The 20,223-nt window shown below is 41.5% G+C and overlaps 1 protein-coding gene across 1 annotated transcript in view; it reads left to right on the forward strand.

The window, feature by feature from the left end:
• Nucleotides 1-20,223, forward strand: part of prkdc (protein kinase, DNA-activated, catalytic subunit) — a gene marked incomplete at its 5' end in the record, with an annotated part of 219,814 nt that overhangs the window by 153,579 nt on the left and 46,012 nt on the right. Inside the window, 2 exons of the mRNA XM_084325881.1 lie at nt 13,346-13,506; nt 15,661-15,872. Of these exons, the coding sequence (XP_084182007.1) occupies nt 13,346-13,506; nt 15,661-15,872 (373 nt within the window). The remainder of the gene's footprint in view (nt 1-13,345; nt 13,507-15,660; nt 15,873-20,223) is intronic.

Consider the following 20,223-nt stretch of genomic DNA (forward strand, 5'->3'; position numbering starts at 1 on the left):
TGTGTCGAGATCGAGTCCCGGGACCTATAGAGAGTGCCCGGAAGTAATATGGACGATCAGCACTTCAACCACATAACTTCCTGTTTGGCGCTTCTGCCGATCGGCCACCAGATGGCGCTCTTGAACCGCTAGAGGTTTGAGAGGAGCTCAGAACTGTGTGTGAAGGCTGCGGATGGAAAATATGATTCCGATCACAGATTTTTGAAATATTGATATTATAGACGAGTTACGGCGTCCTCGGCAACTTGAGCATGGCGGGGAAGGACGCCTAAACACGTTTTCGGCACTTAAAGTGTTAAGACTGGTTGTTATTGTTATTATTATTATGTGTATGTAAACACACTTACCGTGACAACTGAAATAAGGAACCACTTAAGATCCTGTGATTTCTAACCACTTTGAAAGAAAAGCTGCATTCCTAATGGTATGACCTTAAGTTTCAAGTTTCAAGTTTCTTTAATAGTTGTCATACAGAAGTACAGAATACTTTCATACAAAATGCTTCTTACTGTTACGCTCCAGAGACTGTGCTAGACAAGATAGTATCAAATAACATAGTATAGCATGTAATTTAGAAGTAGAAAATGAGGTCACAGTGTTCAGTATAGACATATGTTACGTACAATGTTTGATGCAGAATAGACGTAACTGAGTTACCATATAATATACAATACTATGCAGTGTACTAATGTACAGTACTATATAGTGCAAAGCAGAAATGGGATGAGGTACAATTTAGGTACAATTTACAGTAAGGTGTACGAGTTGTAGTGCAATCCTTCATCAATAAATATAAAGTGTGGGGAGTGGGTGCTACAGTGTGTTTGTTTAAAGTGAGTGTGTGCTATAAAGTGTGTGGAGTGGGTGCTACAGTGTGTTTGTTTAAAGTGAGTGTGTGCGTGTGGATGTGTGTGCTATGTGCGTTTGATGGTTGTTGTTGTGTAGTGTTCATTGTTCGTTTAGCAGCCTGATGGCCTGGGGATAGAAGCTTCTTCTGAGTCTTTCTGTGCTCGCCTTGAGACTCCGGTATCGCTTGCCTGACCGCAGCAGTTCAAAGAGGCAGTTGTTCGGGTGACTGGAGTCCTTAATGATTCTCTTAGCCTTGCCCCTGCAACGCTTGTTGTAAATGTTCTGGAGGGTGGGGAGCCCCCCTCCAATTGTGCGTTCGGCTGAACATGTCACTCTTTGTAGTCTGCTTCGGTCTTGTGCAGTGCTATTCCCAAACCAGGAGGTGATGTTGCCAGTCAGGATGCTCTCTATTGTACATGAGTAGAAGTTCTTAAGGATCTTCTGACTGACTTGGAACTTCCTTAGGCGCCTGAGGAAGTAGAGGCGTTGTCGTGCCTTCTTCACAACACTGTCAATGTGTGTGGTCCATGTCAAGTCCTCGGATATGTGGGCTCCGAGGTACTTAAAGCTGTTGACTCTCTCAACCGGTGCCCCGTCGATGCTGAGGGGGCTGTAGTCCTTGACCCCCGACCTCCTGAAGTCCACAATCATCTCCTTTGTTTTGCTGACGTTCAGGGAGAGGCTGTTTTCCTGGCACCATCCCGCCAGGACCTTGACCTCTTCCAGGTAGGCCCTCTCGTCGTTGGCAGAGATCAGGCCCACCACCACTGTGTCGTCAGCAAATTTGATGATTGTATTGCTACTCCGCTGAGCCACACAGTCGTGTGTGTACAGGGAGTAGAGGAGGGGACTCAGAACACAGCCCTGGGGGGCCCCTATGTTGAGGGTGATGGATGAGGAGGTGCAGTTGCCTGCTCTCACCACCTGGGGTCTGCCCGACAGGAAGTCCAAGACCCACTGGCAGAGGTCATAGTTCAAGCCCAGGTCCCTGAGCTTGGCTATGAGTATGGAGGGGACTATGGTATTGAATGCCGAGCTGTAGTCGATGAATAGCATTCTCACATAGTTCCCCTGCCTCTTGTCCAGGTGTGATGCTGCTGTGTGCAGCACATGGGCTATGGCGTCCTCCGTGGACCTGTTGGGGCGGTATGCAAATTGCAGGGGGTCCATGTTAATGGGGAGGGAGGAGCAGATGTAGCCCTTTACTAGCTTCTCAAAGCACTTCATGGCTATGGAGGTGAGAGCTACAGGGCGGTAGTCGTTGAGGCAAGCAGGCTTGGATTTTTTGGGTACAGGGATAATAGTGGACTTCTTCAGGCAGGTGGGGATGACAGCCTGTTCTAAGGACAGGTTAAATATGTCAGTGAATACCGGGGCCAGTTGGTCGGCACAGACTTTTAGGACGCGGCCGGGGATGCCGTCCGGACCTGCTGCCTTCCTGATATTCACTTTTTTAAAGGTCCGCCTCACCTCATGCTGTTACCCTGAACACTGAGTCTCCATCAGCAGCAGACCCCCCCCCCCCCCCCATTGCCGTGGCTTGTGGGCTGGTGTTGTTATTACCAGCATCAAACCTCGCATAGAAGGTATTGAGGTCATTTGCTAGGGAGATGTCACTGTTCAGTTTGAGGGAGGCGCCTTTGTAGTCTGTCATCGTTTTGAGCCCCTGCCACATAGCTCTAGAGTCAGCCTGTTCAAACTGGAGTTCAATTTTATCCTTGTAGCGCCGTTTGGCCTCTGTCACTGTCCTCCTTACGTTGTATCGCGCCACCTTGTGGTCATTCATGTTGCCTGCCACTAGGCCGTCGTTGTATGCTTTGGTGCGCGCTCTCAGAGCTTCACGGACGGATTTGTCTACCCAGGGTTTTTGATTTGGGTAAACTCTCATTGTGGTAGTGGGGATTGTTTCTTCCACCAAAGTACGAACATAGTCCAGCACTGTCTCCGTGTAGACATGAATGTTATCTGTGTCGCGGAACACGCTCCAGTCTGTGCAGTCAAACGCAGCCTGGAGCGTCTCCTCTGACGTCAAATCCCATTTCTGCACCTCTCGCGAGACTACAGGAGTGCGTTTGATTCTCTGTTTGTACTTTGGAGAAAGCAATATGGCCGCATGATCAGACTTCCCAAAGCCACTAGCAGAATGAGCCTTGTATCCACCCTTGAATTGCGTGTAACAGTGATCTAGGATGTTACCGCCTCTGGTGTTACAAGTCACATGCTGATAGAAGTCAGGCAAGACCTTTCTCAGATTGGCGCTATTGAAATCACCCACCACTATAATGGCGGCGTTAACGTTCGCTGCTTGGATTCTATTTACCTCGTTGTGGAGTCTGGAGAGCGCGACATTATTGCTGGCTTGCGGTGGAATATACACTCCGACCAGGACGATCGCCGTTAACTCCCTCGGGAGGAAGAAAGGACGACACTTGATGGTTATATATTCCAGGTCTGGGCAGCAGTGGTTCGATAATTCCTTCACGTTAGCTGGATCGCTCCAATTGTTGTTAAACATGAAGGCAATACCTCCTCCACGTTGTTTGCCGGACTCTGCTGATCTGTCCTTGCGGTGGGTGAAGAAGTGATCGGCCGGTTGTATGGCGTGGTCTGGGACGTCCGGCGTCAACCACGTCTCGGTGAAGCAGAGAACGTTACAGTCTCTAACGTCTCTTTGGTATTGAATTCTTGCTCGGATGTCGTCCAGTTTATTGTCAATTGATTGTACATTGGCTAGCAATATACTGGGTAGTGGCGTTCGGTGTCGTCTGGATCTCAGCCTGTTACGGATCCCAGCTCTCTTCCCACGCCGTCTGGTGGTTCCTTTGTTCCTGGGGTCAGGATCTGGTCCCATTGTTCTGAGAATCTCCACAGGCCATTGCTGCGGTTCGGAAAGCTGATCCAGGGAGTAATCCAATCGGTAAGTTTCCCGTAATCCGATGTCTATAAGTGACTGACGGTCATACACATTAAATGCACCTACTGTTGGTACAGACAACTCTTAAAACTATAAATATTAACAAAAGTAAGCACAATCTCGACGGAGCGTACAGACAGGCGACCGGGCATAGCGGCGCCATCTTGTTAATGACGACCTAATGATCATACTGCATGCAATACTAAGATTGCAGAGGTTTATTTCAATAGTAGCCGTTAGCATGCACCCTACTAATGGGAACAGCATGCCAGTGTTCTCCATGTAAGCACGCACCAGGCACACCTAATGGTTTGTCATAGTATTTTATTAATATTGAATACATTTTTTTTTTTTTTTTTTTTTTTTATTATTGCAAAACAAAAATTATTAAAAGTCAGTACTCAACACATAATGCATAATGAAACTAACAGTCAAGGTGGTTAAAATTACATGCAAGTACAGAAACAAGATAAAAAAAAAATTCTATAATAACATTTTAACCGTATACAGTGTATATCCAGCGAAATTACAGTTATATAAATGTTTATATAGAACATACCCCTAATACCTATTTTCTAAAACCCTACACACATATGCTCCAGCTCGAACCCCCCCCTCCCGGACCCCTCCTTGGATAGTACCTCAATTATCCCTCACTCCTAACAGACACTACCATTATAAGCTAGCTTTTATTCTCTCCACCACTTCTACCCACATTGACATTTTGGATTCGTTGAGACCCAGAATTCTTGCTGTAGATATTTCTTGATATATCACATCGAGATATGTAAGAGACCAAACTTTCCGGCACATTTTTTCCGGTTGAAACCAGCGTGATGCGATCAGTTTTTTAGCTACTGTGATACCCGATAAGACCAATCTCTTTAGCTGTGGATTTACTGCAAACTCAAAAACATCATTTAAAAGCAATACAGAGGGGTGTACTGGTATATTCCAAGATACGAGTTTTGATAATCGATGGGTCACATCTTTCCAGAATGCCTTAACTGGTGGGCAGTCCCAATACATGTGCATAAATGTCCCTTCGTCTCCATTTGTACATTGGGTGCATTTTGAGTCTTGTTTCAGGCCCATTCTGTTCAGTCTTATAGGAGTCAAGTATGTCCTGTGAATATAGTTAAGATTGATTTGTTGATGGTCCGGGTTCCTTGATGTAAGACGGACATTTGCCCATGCTTCTTGCCAATCAAAGTCACTTTCCAGGTCTGGAATATCCCTCCTCCAGACAGTGTCTAGTTGAAGGGTTTCATACGAGGACGTTAGTAATTGATAATAAAAACCTGATACAAAACCTCCCAATGTTTCTCTTTCATAGAAAAATGTGTGGTATCTGTGGTGTTCAACTGGTATGTGTAATGGAACACCGTGAGACCTCAAACATAGGCGTAACTGTATGTAAAAAAGCCATGTGGACTCGGTGAGGTTAAACTTTGTGCATATTTCTCCATAACTACAGAAGCCCTGGTTATTAAAAATATCCCCTAATGAGTGTATGCCTTGCTTTTCCCATATAGGGAATCTTATAGGACGTTTTCCCATTAAGAGTGCATTGTTATTGAATATGGGAGTGTGATTATGCCATTTTTGAGGGTTAGGATATTTTTTTTGTGTTTCTCGCCATGTTCTGATTGCATGGGTAATTATGGGGCCAAATTCCCGCTCACAGTGCTTGATTGAAAGTTTAGTGTGTGCTATGTCCTTCAGTCTCTGTGGGGCTACTATGTTTTCTTCCAATTCTCTCCAAGATACCAAAGCCTTGGGATCAAACCATATTGTCAATGGTCTTAATGTGAAAGCCTTAAAATATTGTAAAAAATCTGGAACTGCCATGCCACCGTCTGCTTTATTTCTCTGTGCGGTGGATCTTTTTATGCGAGGTGGTTTGTTATTCCAAATAAATTTGTATGTGGAGGATTGTAATCTTTTCCAGTAGCCCTCTGGAGGAGGTAACGGTAGCATTGAGCTGATGAAGTTGATTCTTGGTAATACATCCATCTTAACTATTGATACCCTTGCCTGTACTGAGTTTTTAAGTTTTGCCCATCTGTCCAGGTCGTCTTTGATTTTGTTCTGTATTTTTGTGTAATTGTGCTTCACCGTTTGCCTTATGGTGGGAAATATTTCCACACCCAAGCATCTAAAATGTTTAACCATGGGTATCGCACCTGGGAGGGTTGTGTCTTTTTTTGCTCGGATGTTAAGAGGAAGGAAAGCCGACTTCGGCCAATTTATTTTAAATCCTGATAAATCACCAAAGTTCTCTATCAACTTGAGTAGATGCGGCAATGTGGTGTTGGGGTTTTGCATGAACAATATTACGTCGTCCGCATATAAACTAATTTTATGTTGTGTGCCCTTGATTACGATTGGTTCTATGTATTGGGATTGTCTTATATATTGTGCTAAAGGCTCTAATGATAGATCGAATAGTCCGGGACTAAGAGGGCAACCCTGTCTGGCTGAGCGTGATACCGGAAAGATTTCGGAGATGAATGTGCCTGTTGTAATCATGGCCGATGGGTCCTTGTATAGTACTTTAATCATATCAATGAATCCTTTTCCTAACCCCATCCTTTCTAATACTGCCCATAGAAACGACCATTCCAGCCTGTCAAATGCTTTCATAGCATCCAGGGATAGCATCGCCTTAGGTGTGGTGTCCTCTTTGTCTGCATCTAGTACGTGCAGTATTCGCCTTATGTTATCATTGATCAGGCGACCTCTTATGAAGCCAGTTTGGTCCGGATGAACTAAAGACGTCATATGCTTTTGCAATCTGATGGCTAATATCTTAGAGTACAGTTTGACATCGGTTCCGAGGAGGCTTAAAGGTCTGTAACTACCGCACTCAGTGGGGTCCTTGTCTTTTTTGAGAAGGACTGAAATTAGTGCGATATTGTGGTGTTTATGGAAGCTCCCCTCCTTGACTGAGTATAAGATCATATTTAGTAATAAGGGTCCCAATATGTCCCAACAAGAAAGGTACATTTCTGATGGGATACCGTCTTTTCCCGGAGCTTTACCGTTTTTCATTCCGGATATGGCCTTCTTGAGTTCTTCTAATGTGATCGGTGCTTCTAACTGTTTAGCGTTGTCCTCCGAAAGTTTAGGGAGAATAATTTGATTAAGATATGTGTCTAATTTGTTTTGATCAAAGGTCGTTTCTGAATTATACAAGTCGGAGTAGAATTCTTTGAATGTATCGTTTATTATTTTGGGGTCTGTTACAAGTACTTGTTGTTTTCTAATGGCAGTTATATCTGCAAATTTTGCATTAATTCTTAATCACATGGCTAATAGGTGACTAGGTTTAGAACCTTGAAAATACTGCTGTTGTCTTGTGCTGCGTATTTGCATTTCCGATTTTTGTCTGTATATTGCATTGATCTCTGTCTTTAGAATGTTAACTTGATTTTCTAGTCCAGTAGAGTTGTTGTATTTTAAAGAATTAAATAACGTTGAGTAAAGCGTTTCCATTTCAGACAGTTTTGTGCATTGATTTTTGCGCAATATGGAGGAAAATCTATCCGTGAAATCCTTGATCATACCCTTTACCGACATCCATAATATTCTGGGGTCTTGCACCGCGTTTGCATTATCCCGTAAGAATACTGTGAGAGCTTCTTTGAGTTGTGTAATGAATTCCTTGTTGTTAAGCAGCATAGTATTAAAACGCCATCTTGGGGCCCGGGAAGATAGTGTACCAAATGTTGCTTTCAGGATTAAATAACAGTGATCTGAAAGCGCATTGGGTATCATTTCCACTTCATATTTATCAAATATTCTCGGGGATGCAAAGACGTAATCAATTCTGGATAATGTGTTGTGTCTCGCCGAACGACAGGAGTACTTTCGGGTCATGGGATTAAGTGAACGCCATAAATCAATTACCCCTGTAGTCTTTGACCAATCTTTTAATGCTTTAGATGAATTTTTTTGTTCGCTGGAAAAGGCAAGGTAAGATTTGTCCATCCTTGGATTCCAAATGGCATTAAAATCCGCACCTATTATATATGAGTACTCGGGATGGTTTAACATTTCCCCGGTTAGTGAAGTGAAGAAACCCACTTCGTACAAATTTGGGGCATATACCGCTGCCAACGCTATTTTCCTGTTATTATGTACAATCCTAGCTATAGTTATACGCCCCTCAGCATCCGACCATACCCCTTTTAATTCGATATTTAATTTACGTCTGACGACTATGGCTACACCTCGAGTTCTCGTACCAAAAGAAGAGTGACTAATATTATGGTATATGTTATCCGCTAACGTATCTATGTCTTCCTCTAAAATGTGCGTTTCGCTTAATAGAGCCACGTCCACATGTTCTTTTTTCATCAGTGTGAGCACGCTTTTGCGTTTGTGTTGTTTGTTTATCCCACCAGTGTTCCATATCATTATATTCAAACTAGCCATAATCTATGCATGTTCTTGTGTAGTTTTTGGTAATGCTTCTGGAGTGCGAAGCTACAATAGATGTACATCCAATTAATGAGGTCCCGTTGAGAGCCGAGCTTAAAAACATATATATATACAAATAAAAATCCCCTATTTTCCCCTCGCCCAGAGAGTCGTACAGGCCTGTGTTCCAAAAACACATCCTCCGCGAATGACTCTCCCTTAGTCCACCGGATTGCCCAAACTGAGCATTGTAATCCTAATCTTCCTATGCTAATTGCCATAGGATCTAACATTTTCATTCTAATGCAATAGAATGTCGCTTTTGGTCTTGCACCTTCCCTTACTGTAATGAAATATTGTGTAAAATGAAAAAAGAAAAAAAAAAAGAGAATAAACTTTCATCGACATATTCATTTGAACCCTCTACTAACATGTAGGAAAGTCAGGAAAAAGGAAAAGATTGTAGAGAAATATTAACACCTTAATGTGAAGAACAATGGAAAAGAACAATGTAAGTTAAAAGATAGAGATAAAAAATAGAATAATAAAAAAAAAAGATATAGATAAGGAATGAGAGATAGAATAATATTCAACGTGGAGAAGCCACTAGAACCGAATTAAGTGATTAGATACACTAGAAAAGCAGAGCCTTTTAGAGCTTCAATGTGCCAGTCACTTCATCAGTGGAGTGATTACTTAAATTGTTAGAATAACCTTGTTGTGTTCATACGTTTAGGTGTGGTTGATTTTTTAAGTATTATTAAGGACTGATTGAACTTCAGTCAATTGATTATCTGCTATGTATATACACACCGGATGTTTAATGTTAGAGTTGTAGGCCTTCGTTGTCATGGTGCATTATATTCTAGAAGGTTGTAGAATATACTAGTACCAATAGACTGTTGTTATGTTCCAGAATGATCTAAGAGACCCAGGGCAGTCGAGCGATAAACCCAGAATATTCCAGATTGATCTTATTGCCAATGATATGTACTTGTCTCCCCGGAGACCAGAGTCTGAAATTATAATGTATTACGGATCGTATTATACACAGTACGCATTGGTATAGACGGCCTGCATATCATATGCTACTTTGATGAACACAATAAAAGCCATTCTAATACTGATAAACACTGAGAAAGAGGGAGATGAATCGGCTTATCTGTTTTCAGACAATGTCGATCTGACTTGGGGTATCTCCTCCATATTTAATCCAATAATCCTCAGCCTCTTTAGGTGTGCGTAATCCAATCCTGCGGCCGTCCCTTTTCACGATCGTTAACAGCGCCGGGTATGTTAGCCGTGGCTTGTGGCCAGCCTTGAACAATTTTTGCATCACCTCCTTGTATGGTAGACGTCGAGCGATGGCTTCTTTGCTTAGATCTTCGTAGATAAATATTGAATGATCACCATGTTTCAGCATCCCACGTTGGATGCGAGCAATTTTGATGATGTCATCTCTTATTGATGTCTTCCGCAGAGTAACAATGATGACTCTTGGCCCTTTGCTTCTTTGCTCCCGAGAACCGATTCTGTAAACTTGGTCCACTTTCGGCACTTTGTTTGAAAAGTTGTTACCCAAAATCAATGATAGCACTGTTGGAAAGTTGTCGTCTTCGCAATTGACTGCTTCATCAAGCCCTACAATGCGGATGTTATTTCGCCTGTGGTAGCGATGGGATTCGAGTAGCTTCTCCATCGCTTCATCTTTAACCTCTTGTATTTCCCTCCGGCATGCTTCTTTCACACTTTCTATCTCATTTGCCATCTCTGTCATGCCATTGCAGATGGTGTTTTCGTTCACTTTGACAGCCAGTGTAATATCTGTCACCGATTTCTCCACTGTCGTGATTCGCTCGGACTGTGCAGCGACCGCTTTCTTGACTTCTTCCAATTTAGCATCGATGCGATCGAATTTATCTTCGACGTGTGCTTTGAGATCATCGACGTGTGCTTTGAGCTCCTCGATGTGTGTAATCTGTTCTTTCATCAGGTTAGTCAGTGAGTTGAAATCGGGTGGTATGGTTGTACTGCTTGTGCCAGCTGGTGGTATAGGTGCAGTGACGATGGCGATGGATTTGTCTGCTATTATCTTATCCAGATCAGCTGCTCTATCTCTCACGGAGCTTGTTCTTGTCGCTCCTGTTATGTTGCCAACTATTGTCTCTCTGTCGGGGACCATAGTCGATGGTCCCGGTGTATTTTCCTCTTTATTCTCCTCGTCGGGGCTTGTCGCCAACGGTTCTGTACCTGCGTCGCCTAGACCGTGTCTTCTTGATCGTGTTTCGCTCTGCGCCGCTGAAGTTGCCGTTTCTTGTTTCTTTGCCGTCTTTCCCTTATCCTTACCCATGTTGTCTTTTGATATAGTTAGTAGAAGGTCTTATAAATACATACGATGTGGTCTTATCTCTTTTGGTATTGTCCAAAATACACTATATAGAGAATTTATAAAACATAGAACTAAAGAGGCAGAAAATAAATATAAGAAATATAAAAACAAGTTGACTAATATTATGAGAAGATGTAAGAAGGATCATTATAGTAGAATATTAGATAACAACAAATATAATATTAAAGGTGTTTGGAAGATATTAAATGGTATTATCAGGAATGGATCAAGACAAATAAACTATCCTCAGTATTTTATGGAAGAGGATCAAACTATTAGCAATATGGATGATGTGGTTAACAACTTTAATACATTTTTTGTAAATATTGGACCAGAATTAGCGGGAAAAATCCCAGATCCAGTGACTCCTGAAGACATAAAAGACAATTACATTGAAATAAATCCTAGTTCAATGTTTCTGGAAGCGGTAGATGAAAATGAAATTATAGAAACTACTAATAAATGTAAAAACAAGACATCTACAGACAGTAATGAAATAGATATGAAAATAGTAAAAAATGTCATTATTGGGATTTCAAAACCACTCACGCACATCTGCAATTTATCATTCAAAACTGGTCGATTTCCGAATAAAATGAAAATAGCAAAAGTCATACCTCTGTTCAAGACTGGAGATAAACACCACTTCACAAATTATAGGCCTGTTTCTCTACTTCCACAGTTTTCAAAAATATTAGAAAAACTCTTCAACAACAGATTAGATAAATTCATTGATAAACATAATTTACTCACCGATAGCCAGTATGGATTCAGAACACACCGGTCAACATCACTAGCGTTAATAGAACTCATTGAAAAAATCACAAATTCCATAGATCAAAAAAAACATGTAGCTGGAGTATTCATTGACCTAAAAAAAGCATTTGATACTATTAATCATGATATATTAATCAGGAAATTGGAGAGATATGGGATCAGGGGGGTAGTATTGGACTGGGTAAGAAGCTATCTAAATAAAAGACAACAATTTGTGACAATGAGAGATTATAAATCTGAATGTTTGGACATTGCTTGTGGTGTCCCCCAGGGGTCAGTGTTGGGTCCAAAACTGTTCATCTTGTACATTAACGAGATATGTAAAGTATCCAATATATTTAAATGTATTTTATTTGCGGATGACACTAATCTTTTTTTTTCTGGTGAGAATGTCCAGCAGCTTTTAGAGGTCATCACATCTGAAATGAAGAAATTGAAGGAATGGTTTGATAGAAACAAATTATCATTGAACTTGAGCAAAACTAAAATTATGTTGTTTGGAAACTGTAGATTGGATACTCAGGTACAAGTTAAAATAAATGATGTGATTATTGAAAGAGTTTATGAAAATAAATTCCTAGGTGTAATAATAGACCATAAAATCTGTTGGAAACCTCACATAAAACATGTCCAATCTAAACTCTCACGAAGCATTTCAGTCATGAGTAAAGTAAAGCACATCCTGGATAGAAAATCACTCTACATTCTCTACTGTTCACTAGTTTTACCATATTTAAATTACTGTGCTGAAGTCTGGGGAAACAATTATAAGTCTACACTACAACCACTTTTTATACTCCAAAAAAGGGCCATAAGGATAGTTCACATTGCAGGTTATCGTGATCACACTAACATATTGTTTCTGGAGTCAAAGACATTGAAGTTAAATGATCTTGTGGAATTTAAAACGGCACAATTAATGTATAAAGCAAAAAGTCATGCACTTCCAAGAAACATTCAAGAATTGTTCTTTGATAGGGAGGGGGGTTATAATCTGAGGGGAGAACACAATTTAAAGGTGCTAAACGTACGCACTACCATGAGAAAACACTGCATCTCAATATGTGGAGTGAAACTGTGGAACAGTCTTAATGTGGTGTTAAAGCAATGTCCAAACATGAGACAATTCAAACTGATGTATAAGGAAATTATGTTCACAAGGTACAGGGATGAAGAAGGGACTTGATATTCACAGGTGTTTACATTTTTATTTTGTTTCTATTTTATTTTATTTTATACATATATAGTTTTTGTTTTTTTGTTTTGCATATATATATATATATATATTTTTTTTTCTTTTCTTCTTTTTTTTTTTATGTTTAAAATAGTACACTCATTTGAGTAGTGGAAAAGGGGTAGGATTAAATAAGTGTATACTTCTTCCTACTCCTTTTCGAACATGCAGATTGAGTTGTTTTTTCTTTTTTGTTATTGTTTGTTGTATTCATTGCATGTTCGAAATAAATAAAAAAAAGAAAAAAAAAATGTTTTTAAACGAAATTAACGTTGATGGGAGCGGAGCTGTTGCCAAATGCGTGCGCTACATATTGCGCTAAACCGGAAGCCTTCTTTTATCTTTTATTATTATTTTTGCAAATCTTACCAGACCATATATAGTTCTAAAACAAGCAGGTGGGTGTGCTGTGATTACATGTTGCGAATTTGAGCAAATATGAGTGAATTCGCAAGTACATAGGGAATCTGCGACCCAGCTATGTTCAAGCAAGGTGGGACGACGTTGCAGCTGCACCATACTGGAGTGACGTTCTACTTGAGATGGAATTAATAACTCCTCGAGGATTTGTTGATCTAGGCTAGAATATTGGAGCGAATTTGATTTGAGCAGAAATAAGTAAACTTTTAAAGCAATCTAAAGGTAAAATTGTGGTAATTTGTCCATATTTGACGATAAAGAATTTGAACCCTAAGAAACGAAACAGTGGTGTGATTACTAAGGTATCTGTTAAATCTGTTTTTCCTCTTTTCTCCAGTAAGTGAAGACCCTGAATTGTCGACCTTGCCTGCTCACGTGGTGGAGAGCATGCTGAAAGCCCTGAAGATGAACTGTGAGGAGGCTCGCCTCAAGTTCCCACGTCTGCTGCAGCTCATTGAGCTGTACCCCTCTGAAACAATGGACCTCATGACCAAGGAGGTCAGTGCCCTACACCTACAGCCCCACTTCAACAGCCTAGGGTGGCTCAGGGTGGACAAAAGAGTATCCATGATAAAAAAAAAATTATGCCTAGTCTATAGGATTTATAAAGGGGAGGTGCCAAGCTACCATCACAATTACTTCCAATATGTCAAAGATTATCACAGCCATGAAAGCAGAGGTAGAGACACAAACATAGTTCCTTTTAGATTCAAATTAATTTCGTACGGCCAGCAGACCTTCCTTTATTCAGCTGCAGTTATGTGGAACAGCCTGCCCAGCAGCATTAAACAGACCCCCAGGTTAACTGGCTTAAAAAAATATGTACAAACATGCCTAACGGATTAGGAAAGAGAGGGTAGCATATTTATTATTCTTTTATCTTCAACTGTATATGCGTATCTTAATGTTTTATGATGATGTTTTATGTTGATGTATGTCCTGTTTCTTAATACCAGGGACCATGATGGAAATAAGTGCTTGCATTTTATCATGTTTTTATCCCTGGGATGATGTCTCTAATCCACAATAAAATCAATCAATCAACCTATGTCATACGCTAAAAGGCCACAGAGGTCTGCTGTACGCTGACATTTCTGCCTGATCCCTCCCATGCCCGCTGACGCTAAGGCCCGACCCAATCAGGACCAACTTACTCACTTTCAAATTTGAGGTCCGTTTTTATGTCATGCCGGTTCAGAACTACAACTAGGCTACAATGAATGCATTGCTTGTAGGTGTTTCGGACAATTATAATAAAACACATACTTGTGCAATAATGATAAGGAATATAAAGTGCTATTGAATTTAAACTGAATCACCTCCCCACAACAAGACATGAATGGACAAGCTTTTCTTCCAATAGAAGAAAGTGTGACAGCCAGTCTGGCACCACTTGACCCACAAACAAAAGCCTTCCAGTTTATATTACAACAATTTGTGGTTGAAAAGGTGACAAACACACTAGCTTCATGTGTCTGCTAAGTTAACAACATAATATTCATTGGCTGCATTGGCTCAGTGACTCAAATGGCATGCATGCACCGAACACATATGTCGCATTCTAGCCTACTATGCACAGGCTTAGTGGCCAAAATAAAACTCAGACAACACAGTGCAGTGTAACTACTATAGTAGTCTTTCCAGTATATTTACTTAACCCTTTAATCGCCAAGGACGACTTTAGACGTCATTGCTCGCCATGCTTAATCTGCCAATGACGTCGTACAGCGTCTTTGAGATCAATATTTCAAAAATCTGTCATGGCAATCATATTTCACCCACGGAGACTTGAGACTTGCTGTTGATCTCCTCTCAACTCTCCAACGGTTCAAGACCGCCATCTGGTGGCCGATCGGCGAATCGCCAAAACCGGAAGTGAGCAGCCGGAAGTGGTGCTCACCCATATTTCTCCAGCTTGATACACTGGATAGCGATCCGTTGCCAATAACTCGATAAACAACATGATTTGGACGTATATAGTATTATACAACCTGGAAATGGATTGCATATATCAACATCCCATAATAGCGATCTTTCTGCTCCACGCTGATCACCCAACGGTCAGAGGAAGCTGCGGTGAGTTTCAGCGTGTTTGATTATTATTTTCGATACAAACTGCTCTGATCAATACATGACCCATACTACATAAATGATTTAACGTGGGCCACGGACTTATAAACCCCCCCCCCCCCCCCACTCCGGTCACCAGCAGATGATGAGGCATGACGTTTAGGACCTTGTACAATTGACATTTTTTATCTGACGTCAATTGGTATCAAACTACATTTGATGATCTAATATATGTATTTATGGCTAACTCACGTTCTGCAGAATGCTGCAGAAAACGATAAAAACATATTTATACTTTAGACCGTATTTTAGTATGAATATGTGAATGAAAAAGTAGAACGTTGCTACATCCTAAACGATAGATACTTGACGTTGAATGGGCCATAGTAATGTCAATTTAGCAATACAATTTAAAAAGTTATAGCCCTGCAAAGAAGGGGAACATCTCCATAGACAAATAGAGCTGGCAGAGGATGGTATAAGGATGGATATAAGCGTGGCAGAGAAAGGGTTAATGTAATGTCTCAGTACTTTAAAACACTTTTGGTGTTTATGGTGACCGCTCTGTTTGTGTGCGAGTAGATGATGACAGTTCCCTGCTGGATGCTGATTGGCTGGATTGGTCAGATGGTCGCCCTATTGGACAAGCCAGAAGCGGTAGCAGTGCAGCATGTGATTGGGCAGATAGCAGAGTGCTACCCCCAAGCACTGGTCTATGCACACATGATCAGCAGTGAGAGTTACCACTTTGAAGACTCAGCTACTGGACATCAGCACCAAGAGTTTGTCAACAGGTACAGCAGGCTTTCCCTCTACTGCTGCCCTGTCTTGCTATTTCATTGATATTAATACCTTCTTAATTTCTCTCAATGGACTAGTAAAGACTGACTGAAATGGATTCATACATTTGTATGAGATTGTTTGGTTTTGCTTAGCAGAATGACTGCTGGCAGTTTTGGAACTGTGCACTAAGATTATTGTTTTTGCTTTAGATTTGTGTAATTTTAAATATTGGGTGAAAATATGCTGAATAAGGTTCAAGGGTACAATAGTAAAATAATATTATTCAGTTAGACCGGCCAATTTCAAGAAAGAATAAGTATCGAGAAACGGGCATTGTAGCAATAGGTGGCATCAACTACCAGACAAGAGAGAGTGAGATAAGATCAACTACCAGACAAGAGAGTGAGATAAGATCAACTACCAGACAAGAGAGAGTGAGATAAGATCAACTACCAGACAAGAGAGTGAGATCAGATCAACTACCAGACAAGAGAGTGAGATAAGATCAACTACCAGACAAGAGAGAGAGATCAGATCAACTACCAGACAAGAGAGTGAGATCAGATCAACTACCAGACCAGAGAGTGAGTGAGATAAGATCAACTACCAGACGAGAGAGAGTGAGATCAGATCAACTACCAGACCAGAGAGTGAGATAAGATCAACTACCAAACAAGAAAGTGAGATAAGATCAACTACCAGACAAGAGAGAGTGAGATAAGATCAACTACCAGACAAGAGAGTGAGATAAGATCAACTACCAGACAAGAGAGAGAGATCAGATCAACTACCAGACAAGAGAGTGAGATAAGATCAACTACCAGACAAGAGAGTGAGATCAGATCAACTACCAGACAAGAGAGAGTGAGATAAGATCAACTACCAGACAAGAGAGTGAGATCAGATCAACTACCAGACAAGAGAGAGTGAGATCAGATCAACTACCAGACAAGAGAGAGTGAGATAAGATCAACTACCAGACAAGAGAGAGTGAGATCAGATCAACTACCAGACAAGAGAGAGTGAGATCAGATCAACTACCAGACAAGAGAGAGAGATCAGATCAACTACCAGACAAGAGAGAGTGAGATCAGATCAACTACCAGACGAGAGAGAGTGAGATAAGATCAACTACCAGACAAGAGAGTGAGATCAGATCAACTACCAGACAAGAGAGAGTGAGATCAGATCAACTACCAGACAAGAGAGAGTGAGATAAGATCAACTACCAGACGAGAGTGAGATCAGATCAACTACCAGACAAGAGAGTGAGATCTGATCAACTACCAGACCAGAGAGTGAGATCAGATCAACTACCAGACAAGAGAGAGAGATCTGATCAACTACCAGACCAGAGAGTGAGATCTGATCAACTACCAGACCAGAGAGTGAGATCAGATCAACTACCAGACCAGAGAGTGAGATCAGATCAACTACCAGACAAGAGAGTGAGATCTGATCAACTACCAGACAAGAGAGTGAGATCTGATCAACTACCAGACCAGAGAGTGAGATCAGATCAACTACCAGACCAGAGAGTGAGATCAGATCAACTACCAGACAAGAGAGTGAGATCAGATCAACTACCAGACCAGAGAGTGAGATCAGATCAACTACCAGACCAGAGAGTGAGATCAGATCAACTACCAGACCAGAGAGTGAGATCAGATCAACTACCAGACAAGAGAGTGAGATCAGATCAACTACCAGACAAGAGAGAGAGATCAGATCAACTACCAGACAAGAGAGAGTGAGATCAGATCAACTACCAGACAAGAGAGAGTGAGATCAGATCAACTACCAGACAAGAGTGAGATCAGATCAACTACCAGACAAGAGAGTGAGATCAGATCAACTACCAGCCAAGAGAGTGAGATCAGATCACCTACCAGACAAGAGAGAGTGAGATCAGATCAACTACCAGACAAGAGAGTGAGATCAGATAAACTACCAGACAAGAGAATGAGATCTGATCAACTACCAGACAAGAGAGAGTGAGATCAGATCCACTACCAGACAAGAGAGTGAGATCAGATCAACTACCAGACAAGAGAGTGAGATCAGATCAACTACCAGACAAGAGAGTGAGTGAGATCAAATCAACTACCAGACAAGAGAGTGAGATCAGATCAACTACCAGACAAGAGAGTGAGATCAGATCAACTACCAGACAAGAGAATGAGATCAGATCAACTACCAGACAAGAGAGAGTGAGATCAGATCAACTACCAGACAAGAGAGTGAGATCTGATCGACTACCAGACAAGAGAGTGAGATCTGATCGACTACCAGACAAGAGAGTGAGATCTGATCAACTACCAGACAAGAGAGTGAGATGAGATCAACTACCAGACCAGAGAGTGAGATCAGATCAACTACCAGACAAGAGAGTGAGATCAGATCAACTACCAGACAAGAGAGTGAGATCTGATCTACTACCAGACCAGAGAGTGAGATCTGATCAACTACCAGACCAGAGAGTGAGATCAGATCAACTACCAGACCAGAGAGTGAGATCAGATCAACTACCAGACAAGAGAGTGAGATCAGATCAACTACCAGACCAGAGAGTGAGATCAGATCAACTACCAGACCAGAGAGTGAGATCAGATCAACTACCAGACCAGAGAGTGAGATCAGATCAACTACCAGACAAGAGAGAGTGAGATCAGATCAACTACCAGACAAGAGAGAGTGAGATCAGATCAACTACCAGACAAGAGAGTGAGATCAGATCAACTACCAGACAAGAGAGTGAGATCAGATCAACTACCAGCCAAGAGAGTGAGATCAGATCAACTACCAGACAAGAGAGTGAGATCAGATAAACTACCAGACAAGATAATGAGATCTGATCAACTACCAGACAAGAGAGAGTGAGATACGATCAACTACCAGACAAGAGAGTGAGATCAGATCAACTACCAGACAAGAGAGTGAGATAAGATCAACTACCAGACAAGAGAGAGAGATCAGATCAACTACCAGACAAGAGAGTGAGATAAGATCAACTACCAGACGAGAGAGAGTGAGATAAGATCAACTACCAGACGAGAGAGAGTGAGATCAGATCAACTACCAGACCAGAGAGTGAGATAAGATCAACTACCAGACAAGAGAGTGAGATAAGATCAACTACCAGACAAGAGAGAGTGAGATAAGATCAACTACCAGACAAGAGAGTGAGATAAGATCAACTACCAGACAAGAGAGAGAGATCAGATCAACTACCAGACAAGAGAGTGAGATAAGATCAACTACCAGACAAGAGAGTGAGATCAGATCAACTACCAGACAAGAGAGAGTGAGATAAGATCAACTACCAGACAAGAGAGTGAGATCAGATCAACTACCAGACAAGAGAGAGTGAGATCAGATCAACTACCAGACAAGAGAGAGTGAGATAAGATCAACTACCAGACAAGAGAGAGTGAGATCAGATCAACTACCAGACAAGAGAGAGTGAGATCAGATCAACTACCAGACAAGAGAGAGAGATCAGATCAACTACCAGACAAGAGAGAGTGAGATCAGATCAACTACCAGACGAGAGAGAGTGAGATAAGATCAACTACCAGACAAGAGAGTGAGATCAGATCAACTACCAGACAAGAGAGAGTGAGATCAGATCAACTACCAGACAAGAGAGAGTGAGATAAGATCAACTACCAGACGAGAGTGAGATCAGATCAACTACCAGACAAGAGAGTGAGATCAGATCAACTACCAGACCAGAGAGTGAGATCAGATCAACTAACAGACAAGAGAGTGAGATCAGATCAACTACCAGACAAGAGAGTGAGATCTGATCAACTACCAGACCAGAGAGTGAGATCAGATCAACTACCAGACCAGAGAGTGAGATAAGATCAACTACCAGACAAGAGAGTGAGATCAGATCAACTACCAGACAAGAGAGAGTGAGATAAGATCAACTACCAGACAAGAGAGTGAGATCAGATCAACTACCAGACAAGAGAGAGTGAGATCAGATCAACTACCAGACAAGAGAGAGTGAGATAAGATCAACTACCAGACAAGAGAGAGTGAGATCAGATCAACTACCAGACAAGAGAGAGTGAGATCAGATCAACTACCAGACAAGAGAGAGAGATCAGATCAACTACCAGACAAGAGAGAGTGAGATCAGATCAACTACCAGACGAGAGAGAGTGAGATAAGATCAACTACCAGACAAGAGAGTGAGATCAGATCAACTACCAGACAAGAGAGAGTGAGATCAGATCAACTACCAGACAAGAGAGAGTGAGATAAGATCAACTACCAGACGAGAGTGAGATCAGATCAACTACCAGACAAGAGAGTGAGATCTGATCAACTACCAGACAAGAGAGTGAGATC

This window comes from Notolepis coatsorum (genome assembly GCF_963971535.1).
Source record: "Notolepis coatsorum genome assembly, chromosome: 12".
Taxonomy (NCBI): domain Eukaryota; kingdom Metazoa; phylum Chordata; class Actinopteri; order Aulopiformes; family Paralepididae; genus Notolepis; species Notolepis coatsorum.